General features: G+C 34.5%; 1 protein-coding gene across 2 annotated transcripts; it reads right to left on the minus strand.

The window, feature by feature from the left end:
• Positions 1–468: 468 nt before the first annotated feature.
• crlf2 (cytokine receptor like factor 2) lies at positions 469–9181 on the minus strand. 2 transcript variants are annotated; one of them, XM_051119579.1, is made up of 6 exons: positions 8970–9181; positions 7726–7868; positions 4312–4477; positions 3810–3912; positions 3639–3711; positions 469–1646 (listed from the first exon to the last, which is right to left on the minus strand). In XM_051119579.1, the coding sequence occupies exons 1-6, from the start codon at positions 9058–9060 to the stop codon at positions 1431–1433; spliced, it is 792 nt and encodes a 263-aa protein (XP_050975536.1). In that variant the 5' UTR covers positions 9061–9181; the 3' UTR covers positions 469–1430. The 2 variants fall into 2 exon arrangements, with proteins under 2 accessions (XP_050975536.1, XP_050975535.1); XM_051119578.1 differs by having other exon boundaries at positions 470–1646; positions 3639–3717.
• Between the last annotated feature and the right edge of the window lie 3206 nt (positions 9182–12387).

Here is a 12387-nt window from a genome sequence, read left to right on the forward strand (position 1 = left end):
TACCACCTCCAGTGCCCCTTCTTGGAAAGAGTTCCTCTGTAAGAGGCGTAGATGGAAAATTACATATAGTGAAAGAGGTTTATCTTATCTTATATCATTTATTATTCTGAGTAAACTTTTTCTTCTCTGTTGATCAGTTTTTTCTTTTTTTTAAACACTTGTTGGGTAATTCCCCACCGCTATATATCTAAAAGATCATTTCTACTGAACTGCCAGATAGCACACAGGTGTTGCTGGGGAAATCTTGTGGTGGACATAAAGATGAAGTGTTTATTAAATTCAAAAATAAAAAGCACAAAAAACACATAAAATAATTCAAGTAAAATAGATGGAAAATTGAATTTTTTTTTTTTTTAATTCATGTACTAAAAGTCTGAAACTGTGTTTAAAAATGCATATATTTTGTAAACTTTTTTCTAGTTTCATATTTAAAAGTAACAAATTATATGATCAACATAGCATTTGGAGTGAAAAAAAATGCATGACAAAAAATTCAAATGAGTATCAGAATGTCCTAGTATTTGTTTTTTATTTTTTAATTTTGGATTTAAAATTGTTGTTTTGTAGATGTAATCTCAGACTTTTGGATCCCACTTCCTGCCTCACACATAAAACCAATACTATTAAAAAAAGCTGTTTTAAGCTGTGACAAGTACGACTGAAACTGTACATTTTTACATTCATGTATCCACCTGTGTAGCATTCGTTTTTGCTTCTATTTCATAATGATTATTTGTTCATATTCTCCTTTACCCCCAATTCCAGTTCATCAATCACAACAGATCGGAGTGTGTAGCTGCTGCCCTGGCTTTGTTACGCCGTCACACTGAAATTCCACATCCATTATGCAGTTTCACATTAATCTTTTAAATCAGTCTTCAAATTAACGTACATCCTCCCTTAAGAGAAGGCTGTTATGCTGTGAAGAGTGTGTTCCTTGTTGGCTTTGATATGGTTCAACTCTTCTTTAACACTTCAGGATAGTCAGAGTGCCCTCCATTGTCCAATTATTGTACTGCACTTGCATTGTTTGTTACAAGCTGATGTGCTCAAATGATTTTCTGTGCACTAGCTGTGCTTTAACCACAATCCTGATCACAGGAACATTTATAAATCCTACAGAAATATCTCAGTTAGCATTTCCATTCATCTCACAGGCACTTTTTTGGCCGATGCAGAAATCCTGGAAATATGTTGCTTAAGAAACATTAATTTCATCAGAACATATGGCTAATTTTGAATGGCCATTAATAGAAAAATACGCTTTTTGTATTCAGATGGTGTAGTTACAAGATCTACCAGCAGAGGCTAACAGAGCCATGCTAAACAAACCGTAATGATCACAAACCCATGTGTTACACCAATCAAATTATCAGTCTTAAAAGCATCAAATTGGCTCATCGATATGATTTCATCCCCTCTCTGTGGGCTTAAAGGGAAATATATCCCAACACGTTCTGAGAGTACTGCGGTTCTGTGTTTTTACCAGGAGTTTCAGAGGAGTAGATGCAGTATGTGCTCTCTGGGCTGGTGTTCATGGGCTGTATCACCAAAGTTTGATGTTGCTCTTCTCTTTCATTCTTCTCAATAATCTCAATATCTGTTGTTGAGCATTCTTCATTCCACTGTGTGAGGTTCCCCCTCCACTTAGAAAGGAAATGACAGACAGAATTATTTCTTAGACCCATACATTTGTAAAAAATAATGTTTATAAAACATGGTTTAGTGTGAGAAACATTTTAATAATCTAGAGCACCTTTTTCCACAATTAAAACTTTTTGTAAAATTGAAAGGTTCCGCTGATGTTCAAGTTTCTTCATGGAAGCATAGATTAAAAATATATATATATATTTTTAAGAGTGGGCCAATCCAGAAAGCATATTTGTCATTAGTTTTCCATTGGGTTTGTAAATAAGTAAGTAAATAAAGTATGTAAAAAGCATCAGTTATTCAAGTAAGGAAGCCGTTTCTGCCACCCACTGAAAAAACTAAAACTAAAAAAAGGTTATTGCCACTTTTTTATCTCACAATTCTGACTCCCCCCCTCAAAATGGGACTTTATAACTTGCAATTCTGAGTCAACTCTGAGTCTATATCTTACAGTTCTGAGAAAGTCTGAATTGCGAGAAAAAAGTCAGAATTATGAGATATAAACTCGCATTTGCAAGAAAAACTCGCAATTGTGAGTTAATATCACGCTATTCTGAGAAAAAAAAGTCAGAGCTGTACGTTAATATATCACAATTCTGAACTTATAACTCACAATTGCAAGTTTATATCTCACAATTCTGTTAAAAAAGTCATAATTACAAGATGAAAACTTGCAATTGCGAGAAAAATTCGAAATTTAATTTTTTATTTAGTGGGGGAAAAGGCCTTCCTTATTAAATGGAGAGTTCACCCAAAAATAAAAATTCTGTCATTAATTACTCACCCACATGTTGTTTAAACCAGTAAGACCTTTGCTCATCTTCATAACATCAGTGGGTTATCTGTAATGTTTTGAAGCTACGAGAATAATTTTTTTGTGCAAAGAAAGCAAAAACAAAAAATAACTTTATTCAACAATTTCTTCTCTTCCCTATCCATCTTTAAGGTGTATTAATGACAGTACCACCAGCCTGATCTAATGCAATTCATACGAATTTGTATGACCTCACACGATTTTGGCTAAATTGTACATATTTTACCCGTCACTGGTGTCTAGACAAATGAGTGAGGTCATACGAATTTGTACAAATTAGCAACCTTGTAAAATACGTATGAATTGTTCGTGAGATAGTGTTGGTACCACGCATGCTTGTGTATAAGCAGAGGAATGCACATGCATGTGTCATGGTACTCTCATGAATGCGCATCGAAGACTGACAGGGAAGAGAAGAATTTGTAGAAAAAAGATATTTTTGTTTTCTTTGCGCAGAAAAAGTATTCTTGTGGTTTCATAAATTAACGTTGAACCACTGATGCCACATAGACTATTTTAACAATGTCCTAGGACTTGGACTCGTCTCGGACTTGATTGGTTAAAGACTCGGACTCGAACCCAATACTATCCTCACTACTTTTCTGGGCCTTGAACGTGTCAGTTGCATTGCTGTCTATGCAGTTTCACCAACATGTGGGTGAGTAATTAATAATAGAAATATGTAAATGCCTTAAATAGTGTTTTATTTATATCGTTCAGATCATGGTTGAAGCCCAGCTGACATTACAAATAGCCTAAACAGCTTTAGTGTGCATGTCTGTTTAAATTTTGAAATACTGGGGAAAAGATTTAAACCTCTCAGGTTTTTAGTGTTACAGTGATACTGCTATTAGTGTTTTGTTGTACACGTAAAAGCACTCTCTGAAAAATTTTAACGGTTTGTTCTACAACATAAATGAATTTTGAAATGTTGTGTGCAAAATGTAAAGTGCTAACAAGCTGCTACAGAAGCACTGCAACTATTTTTAAAGCACAGAACGGTGTCAGAATTCACATTTGATCTATGATTGTAATTTATTTTGTAAAACAAAACCCGGAAAAATCCCTGAAGTGTGAAAATGTAAAATCTCCTCCAGCTATAAGAACTACAAACATCTTTAGGTGTATTCTGTCAGATTAATGCATTTGATATGATAGATGGCATTGGCCTTACTTGCGACTGCTCAGTGTCCATGATTTTATTTATGAAGTGTTTGGGATCGGGTACTTCAGGAAGGATCAGTCTTCTAATTCTTTCAAGACGAAAGAATGTCATAGCATTCAGACGTTTGATAAATATGGTGTCAAGAATATTATAATAATTGAACTGCAGGTTAATACTCACCCCTCTTGGGTCAACAGGAAAACAAGAAGAAAGGCGGTTAGTGGCAGTGCAATTATCAAAATATAAACCCATATGTAGGGGGATGCTTCTACCATACAAGCACCTGTGAACAAAATGTTTATTTGTGAAGCTTTTTACACACACGCATAGAATGTAATTATACGTAATAATTTACTTCTGTTTATATTTCATTTGATTTATTCAGAACAAATTGAAGAACACAACAACAGTTAATTCATACTGGAGACAAATTAACATGTGATCAATGCCCTTAAAATAGGTTCCAAAAGGGTGTTTTTCCAGTGATGCCATAGAAGAACCATTTTTGGTTCCCCAAAGAACCTTTCAGTAAACAGTTTCTAAAAGAACATTTTCCTAAGAACATTTTAAAAATCTAAAGAACCTTTTTCGACTATAAAGAACCTTTTCTGCATTTGAAAGCAGAACCAGACTTTGGACTTGAACCTGAACACATGGTTTTTCAAAGGCAAAGAGACGGTACCTGCATTGTTTCCCCAACTTTGCACTTTGGTCCAGTTGTTCCACTCCTTGTCCAGACACCACAGCTTCATTCTTATTCTGAAATCGTAATTCATCTTCATGCTGATAGTGGACAGGTTCAAATGATATACCTCATGTTCTTGTTTCACTACAATCCTCTGATCTTCCTGCATGTAAGCAAATGCAAAGCAGACTACATGATTCCCCAACTCTGAAATGCTTCAAAGAGCATGTCATTTTAGAACAGATTTATGGGCATTTATAAGTCTTTTACATACAATGGTGGCCAAAATTATTAGAACACTGGTATTTTCACCCCCTAAAAATGCTTTTACGTGAGTTCTTTTGCTGTGCTATATCCGTAGGAAATATCAGTTTATATTTCCAAACATTAATTTTGCCATTCATTGTATTAATGCAGTGAAATTTTTGTGTGCATAAAGAGTCTGACAACAGCCAGTGCTCCACACAGAGATCTGATCTCATCATCAATGTTGATTTAATTTAGTTAATAGAAGTTAATTGATAAAGAAAATCTATTTATGACATTATTTTAGACAACATCCTCATTTTGCAACACATTCTCAGTCCCAACTCGTCACATATTGACGCTTGGTCAGGACCCTTTGGCGTCACTTCTTAACATTTAGGGTACCCCTTTAGAGTCATTTTTCGACGTGCAGGGTCCTCCAGTGCTTTAAATACACTGACCAAAATTATAAATGCAACACACTTGTTTTTGCCCCCATTTTTCATGAGCAGAACTCAAAGATCTAAGACTTTTTCTATGTACACAAAAGGCCTATTTCTCTCAAATATTGTTCACAAATCTGTCTAAATCTTTGTTAGTGAGCACTTCTCCTATGCATAGGTAATCCATCCACGGTTAAATGTTCCAGACCCCCCCCAGCTCCCCCATTGTGCAATAAAAATATGTGTAATAACCTTATATTTACCACCTACATCTCAGTACATCCCGACATCTCATTCTATTCTATTCTACTCTACTCTGTTCTATTCTATTCTATTCTGTTCTTTTTCTATCATCTGTAGCACAACTGTATATACAATTTATTTATTTTCTTAAATCTTATATTGCAATATTTGTTTATTTATATTTACATATGTGTATTTTTTTATTCTCAACTTATATTATTTTCTCTGTTTTTTTGTTGTCGTCTCTGTGCACTGGAAGCCTGTGACACCAAAACAAATTCCTTGTATGTGTAAGCATACTTGGCAATAAAGCTGTTCTGTTCTGATTCTAATTCACCTTACAGGTGTGGCATATCAAGATGCTGATTAGACAGCATGATTATTGCACAGGTGTGCCTTAGGCTGGCTACAATAAAAGGCCACTGGGCATGCAAACCATTAAATTAAGACAAACAGCTGAAAACAATAGAGGACCCTGCGCGACAAAAATGACGCAAAAGGGGTATAATGGGTGTCAAAAAGTGACGCTAAAGGGGTCCTGACCAAGTGTCAATATTTGATGAGTTTGGAGTGAGAATGTGTTGCATTTTACAGCATTTTTACACAAGTGCCTAAAACTTCTAACAATACTGAAGCTTTGCAGGTAGGTTTTTTTAAGCATCTTGGGCTCTGTTTACACCTGGTATTAACATTTGTTTTCATCGATCTGATCACAAGTGGACAACGCTAAGTAGAGGTGTAAACAGGGTGTTAAGTGTTTTGAGCTTGTCCACTTTCGACCACATCCAGAGGTGGTTGAAAACACATTCGATCAGATTACCGTTGTAGTGTAGATGTGCATGTGGTCAAATGCCTGCTCTCCGCCTACTGACCTAATATGTATTCATTGCGAGACATACAAGGATGCGCGATTATCAGATGAGATTTAAACTTTGACGGGCCGAAATGAAATGAAACTACAGCAGCTGCTCTCCGCATTTTCTCTTTTATCTAATTTTATGAACGTGTGAAATTTGTCTGAGCTCATGTCTTCCATTGCTTGAAATATCTGAAAAAGCCCTTACATATACATGAACAAAACTTTGTGTGGGATGTTTGCGAATACTAGCAGCAGTAAGTACAACCTGCTCCTGTTTTAAAGAACGTCAGGGATCTGCCCATTTACCCTCCTCTTGTTGTAATCAGCACCACCGGGGGGTAATGTGGTCAGAAGTGGTCAAAAGTGGACAGAAGAGACGGATAAAAACGGCAGGTGTAATTGGATATGTGTTGTCCATTTTCCAGTGGAGCACTGGCTGTTGTCAGACTCAGTGTGCAAACAAAAATCTCACTGGTTTATTATAATTAATGGCTACATGAATGTTTGGAAATGTAAACTGGTATTTCCTACTGACACACTACAGCAAAAGACCATTTTTAAAGGAGAAGTCCACTTCCAAAACAAAGATTCACATATAATGTACTCACCCCCTTGTCTTCCAAGATGTTCATGTCTTTCTTTCTTCAGTCGTAAAGAAATTATGTTTTTTGAGGAAAACATTTCAGCATTTTTCTTCGTATAATGGACTGATATGGTGCCCCGATTTTGAACTTCCAAAACGCAGTTTAAATGCGGCTTCAAACAATCCTAAATCCGGTTGTAAACTTCCCAGCCAGGGAAGAAGGGTCTTATCTAGTGAACGATCAGTTATTTTGATTTAAAAAATACAATTTAAATACTTTTTATTCTCAAACGCTCATCTTGCCTTTCTCTTGTTGAACTCTGTGAACTCTCTGGCTCAAGACAGTAAGGGTATGTCGAAAAATTCCCATCGTATTTTCTCCCTCAACTTCAAAAATCATTTCAAAATCATCCTACATCACTGCAGAAGTACCGACACAGTCTTTGCAAAGTGAACATGCAAAGAAGATCAAACACTCTTAACCAAAAAGGTAAAACGGCGATATAGTGATTCTGACGTTGAGGGAAAACATGAGATGGGAGTTTTTCGACATACCCTAACTGTCATGACCCGGAAATAAACAGTCCAGGCAGAGTAAGACAAGCTGAGCATTTGATATTAAAAAGTATATAAATTGTATTATTTTTATGAAAATAACTGATCGTTACGCTAGATAAGATCCTTCCTTCTTGGCTGGGATCTTTTACAGCCGCATTTGGGATTGTTTAAATCCACATTTAAACTGCATTTTGGAAGTTCAAAATCGGGGCACCATAGCAGTCCATTATATGAAGAAAAATGCTAAAATATTTTCCTCAAAAAACATAATTTCTTTACGACTGAAGAAAGAAAGACATGAACATCTTGGATGACAAGGGGGTGAGTACATTATATGTGAATCTTTGTTTTGGAAATGGACTTTTAAGATGGTGTTCTAATAATTTAGGCCACTACTGTATACAAATCTGATTTCCTTTTGTGCTAAAATTGAGCCTTACAACAGGTCAAATGTGTAAGTGTCTGTGAGTGTTAAATACCTTCCATTCTTTGACACATTGGCTCTTGTACTGCACTTCAACTTCACAACACTCAGGGTTTATATCAATCGGGGTCCACCATGTTACAGTAATACTATGCGATGTATTACTAATTTTAAAAACAATCTGGTCCAGATCAGTATCTGATGGAACAGAATAGTCATGAGTTCTGTTGGTCCATACAAAATTCAGCAGAAAAATCTGGTCAATCTTGGCATTCAGCAGTATGACATTTCTCAATACTTAATTAGCATTGCTAAACAACAGATGTATAACGCAACTGGTACCATCTTGCATCTTGCTTATTTATAATATTGAAAATAAAATCAGGTCTTTTGGTCAGTGCCCTGTTCACAGAGTCGGTTTGTTTTGCAATAACAACTGGATGTATAACAAATAGCTGGATGTATATTATCCACAACTGTAATTGAAACCGAAGCTACTTTCACTCTTTCACTCTCTTGTATCACACCTCAGACTTGCTGTCATTGCTGATACAGGTCTAAATATTGTAGTGTTAAACAGCAGAAAATGTTTAAAATTTTTTAGAAAACCCTTGTTTAAACAATGTTGAAAAAATCATTACTCAGAAAATGCTGAAAAAGTCCACAGATGTTGTTTGAGATTACAGTATGAGTAATATGTGAGCATTTACAGTATGAAATTGACTGAATGAATAACATTACTGCGAAATCAGGGGGGGGGTTTACTTAATGAATATGTTCTGATGTGAATCTTTGTCGGGTATACAGGATACACCAGCTCATGAGAACGCCTCCCCCTCCTCACGCCTTTTGATGTGGTTCTCCAGACAGCTCATGCACCATGATGCATCGCTACTTATCAGCAAGATTATCATCATCATCATCATTATCAGAAGTTTGTCTAAATGTGTACTGACAAGAATGTGCTTGTCATATGCTCCATTCCTAAAAATTCAACTTATGACCTTTACACTGGGAAAACACATTTTTGTGGTGAATCTAATAATCTTCTAGGGGACTTTTTAGTTTACTCTCAATACTTTGCAAAGTCTTTTCTCATGCTCTTCAGCTACAAAACCTTCTAACAGTTCTTTATAGATAGATAGATAGATAGATAGATAGATAGATAGATGTCACATAAGTAATCAACCTGTTGCTTTAAACAAAAGTTGCTTTAAACAATAAATATTGAATATTTGTTCTGTCAGTTAAGAGCTAAAGTACTGAAGATACTAAAAAATATACAAAAAAGATACTCACCATAATCATCATTATCATCAGACTCAGCACTAGACTCAGGAGCAGAGAGCAAAGCAAGGGCTACCAGATGATACACATTCCAGCTGAACATGATATGTCCCTCTCTAGTTGTCAGTTAGGTCTCAATCTCTAGAGCAGAGAGGAAAAGGTGACAATTTATAGTACCTGAATCACCAAACCCTGCTGTTCCTCCACTCATTTCCTTTCCATCCTCTCAACCTCACTTCTTAGAGTGGTTTGTGTAGTATGAGGGAGGGCTTTGATTTTTAACTGTGTCACATGAGTGGTTTTGTTTTAAATATTTTCTTATTCACTTCACATTTATTTCTTGGGACTCCAGTAGATTCTTGGTACACATTATTGTTAGTGATTTTACCCAGTTATGGGAAACTTTAAGCTCTTTGATGCTTAAAAAAAAAAAAAAAAAAAAAAAAAAAAAAAGACGACCTTGTTTTCTTGCTCTTTTTAAAAAGATCAATATACTGATGTTAAAAAGAACCCAGGGCTTCACCTCTGGTAATGGATTATAACCAAAACCAATAGACTAATCTAAAGAATTTATAATGTAACATCACAAATATATGACTTTAATTGCCAAATGACCATACAATCAACAGAAACATGTCAAACAATTCAAAACTGGCTTTTGATAAGATGGTTATTTGCTGAAATTAATGGTGTTTATTTTCTTTCTTAATTTATAATTATCAAGTCAAGTCACCTTTTTTATATAGCGCTTTTAACAATGCAGATTGTCAAAGCAGCTTTACAGTACTAAACAGGAATATAGTGTGTCAATAACGCAAAAGGACAACACTAAACACTCAATTTTCAATTTTATCATTGAATTCAGTGATGTCGTCATCCAGCTCAACTCAGTTCAAATAGTATCTGTGCAATCAAGTCGATGATATCGCTGGAAATTACATAATTAGATTACTTTTTTCAAGTAACTAAAGTAATGCATTACTTTTCAATTTCTAACTAAATATCTGACTTTTGCATATAAGTAAAGCCAGTTACTTTTTTTTTTCCATTTATTGAATGAAAGCTCTCCAGTCCCCATGTTGAGAGAAATCGGGAGTAAGATGTTACTTTAGTTACTAAATGTGAACATGCATTAATTAACATCAGCTGAAATAATTAAATATGTGAAATAATACAAATATCCTTTATGTATTTGATCCCATTTTATTAACCAGTGTCTTTGCTGATGATGATCCAGTTCAACCATACTAATAAGCAAAAATGAAGATAAACTAACATTTGAACTTTCTTCTTCTGCATTCTACTGTACAGACGTGAATTTACTTTTCCTTCAGCCTGAAGCTTTTGGTGTGAAAGGGCTTTTACATTTGCCAAAACAGAACATTTTATATTAAAAACAAACAAGCAAGCCCTGGTCAGATTTAAAAAGTGATGTTTTCATAAAAAGTAACTAAGTAACATAATTAGTTACTTTTTTCGAGAGTAACACAGTATTGTAACGTATTACTTTCAAAAGTAACTTTGCCCAACACTGGTCCCCAACTAAGCAAGCCAGAGGCGAAGCAGCAAGGAACCAAAACTTCATCTGTGACAGAAATGGAGAAGAGAAATAGAGAAAAAGTAGTCAACGTCTTGGCAACATCTGTAATTAACAGTATCTTTTATACATTGGATCTCTTCCCCTACAGTATCTCAAAGTATCATGATTGTTTATGACTATTTCCTATTTTCTCACGGTATAGAATTTACTTCTGTTTTTTTTAAAATAACTAAGTCCAGAACAGATTATCAGAAAGTCTCACCACAAACTGTTGATCATGTAGAGTTCAAAAGCAGATATATTTAAAACGAACCACAGAGAGAAGGAAGAGAACAAGGCTCAGATAGATAACCAGGCTAATACACTTTACATACTGTTTTTCTTTTACTGCCTACTTTTTGCGAGATCTTTAAAACATTTAACACCATTACGCAATTAGCAATTTATAACAACATCCTGCCTGCAAATGAGCTTTTTGGCAAACACAACATACTTGTTAGATAAATAAAATAACTAAACTAAACTAAAACAAAATCCGACCACCGGATGGTGTTTTGACTGAATTATAAAATGTATGTTATGAATAACATCTGTATTTTTTATACTGTAATTTAAAAATCTTATATGAGTTACATTGCCCGTCCTATTAACCAAACCTTACAAGCAGCTTGATAATAATCTTTATGTTCAAGCCATAGAAGATCAAATACATGCAGTAACAACAATTTCTTTGTTTTTATTTGCACTTATCAGATGTTGGATATTAATTAGCACACAAAAGTAGATGTATGGGAAGTGTTACGTGTGAACAGGCACATTCGTTTTGTAATAGATAATGATCATGTTTTTGCACACAGAGTATATATTTCCATGTCAAAAGAGGAAGTGAGGTGCTGCTTATTCACCAAATGTGATATCTTATGAAAAAGAAGAAAAATCCTTCCAGTACACCTATTTAATTTTGTTTGTCTTTTCTTTTTAATAAAAGGACTTCACAGTTTTTGTCTAAACAATCTACTTATGTTTAAAAAAAAAAAAAAAAAAACATGCTTAACATTTAAGAATCAGGCTGATACTTTGACTTTTCCTAATGTTATGAAAAGTGATTATAAATAAAATTTCAACTTGAAAACATGCATAAGGCATTTTATGTTAAAAATGCATTACTAGTATAAAAATATATATGAATGTCATGAATTTTTCTAACTTGTAATTTCTAACTTCCTGTATTGACTCTTTTATTTGTTAATTTACTTTTTAATATTAAATTGTATTTTTCTACTATTAGTTTTACTGGGGTAAATTTGAGAAAAGTGTTTTAATGTTTTAAAACATGTCTATAAATTTCACATTTCTGAGAAATGCATCCCTATCAGGGTAGGAAATTAACGAGGGCTTGTGGCAAAACTGATACCAAAATGAATAAAAATGCCCCATAAATTCAAGACAAAGGGGCAAAAAAAATAACCCTGCACAATTAAACAACATATTACAGCTGTCGCGATTACAGTTGAATGTGAAAAAGAATGAAAAGTGTCAGTTTGCAGAAGTACACTTAGATTCACACTGCATCACATTGCTTTTACAAGCTGTTTTGTGCACAGTTGAGTCTTATAACCAATCAAACACATTTCTGTTGAACTTAGGAATGCATTGATCAATCAGAGGCGCTTAGATTAGTCAGTGCTGAAAACGCCAGAGCCGTGTTGATTACGCACTTTGCGCAAATTCCCTCATCATAAACAACACAATGTAAATAAAATATTAATTTCATAGCTCCAGTGATAATAACAGGAGTTTTTGCATAACTTGTGCTAGACTTGGCTAACGTCATGGACCGACATGTTTTTATTGTTTTCTATATCGATATTAATAATCATTGTTACAATA

The sequence above is a fragment of the Labeo rohita genome, chromosome 9 (assembly GCF_022985175.1).
Source record: "Labeo rohita strain BAU-BD-2019 chromosome 9, IGBB_LRoh.1.0, whole genome shotgun sequence".
NCBI classification, from domain to species: domain Eukaryota; kingdom Metazoa; phylum Chordata; class Actinopteri; order Cypriniformes; family Cyprinidae; genus Labeo; species Labeo rohita.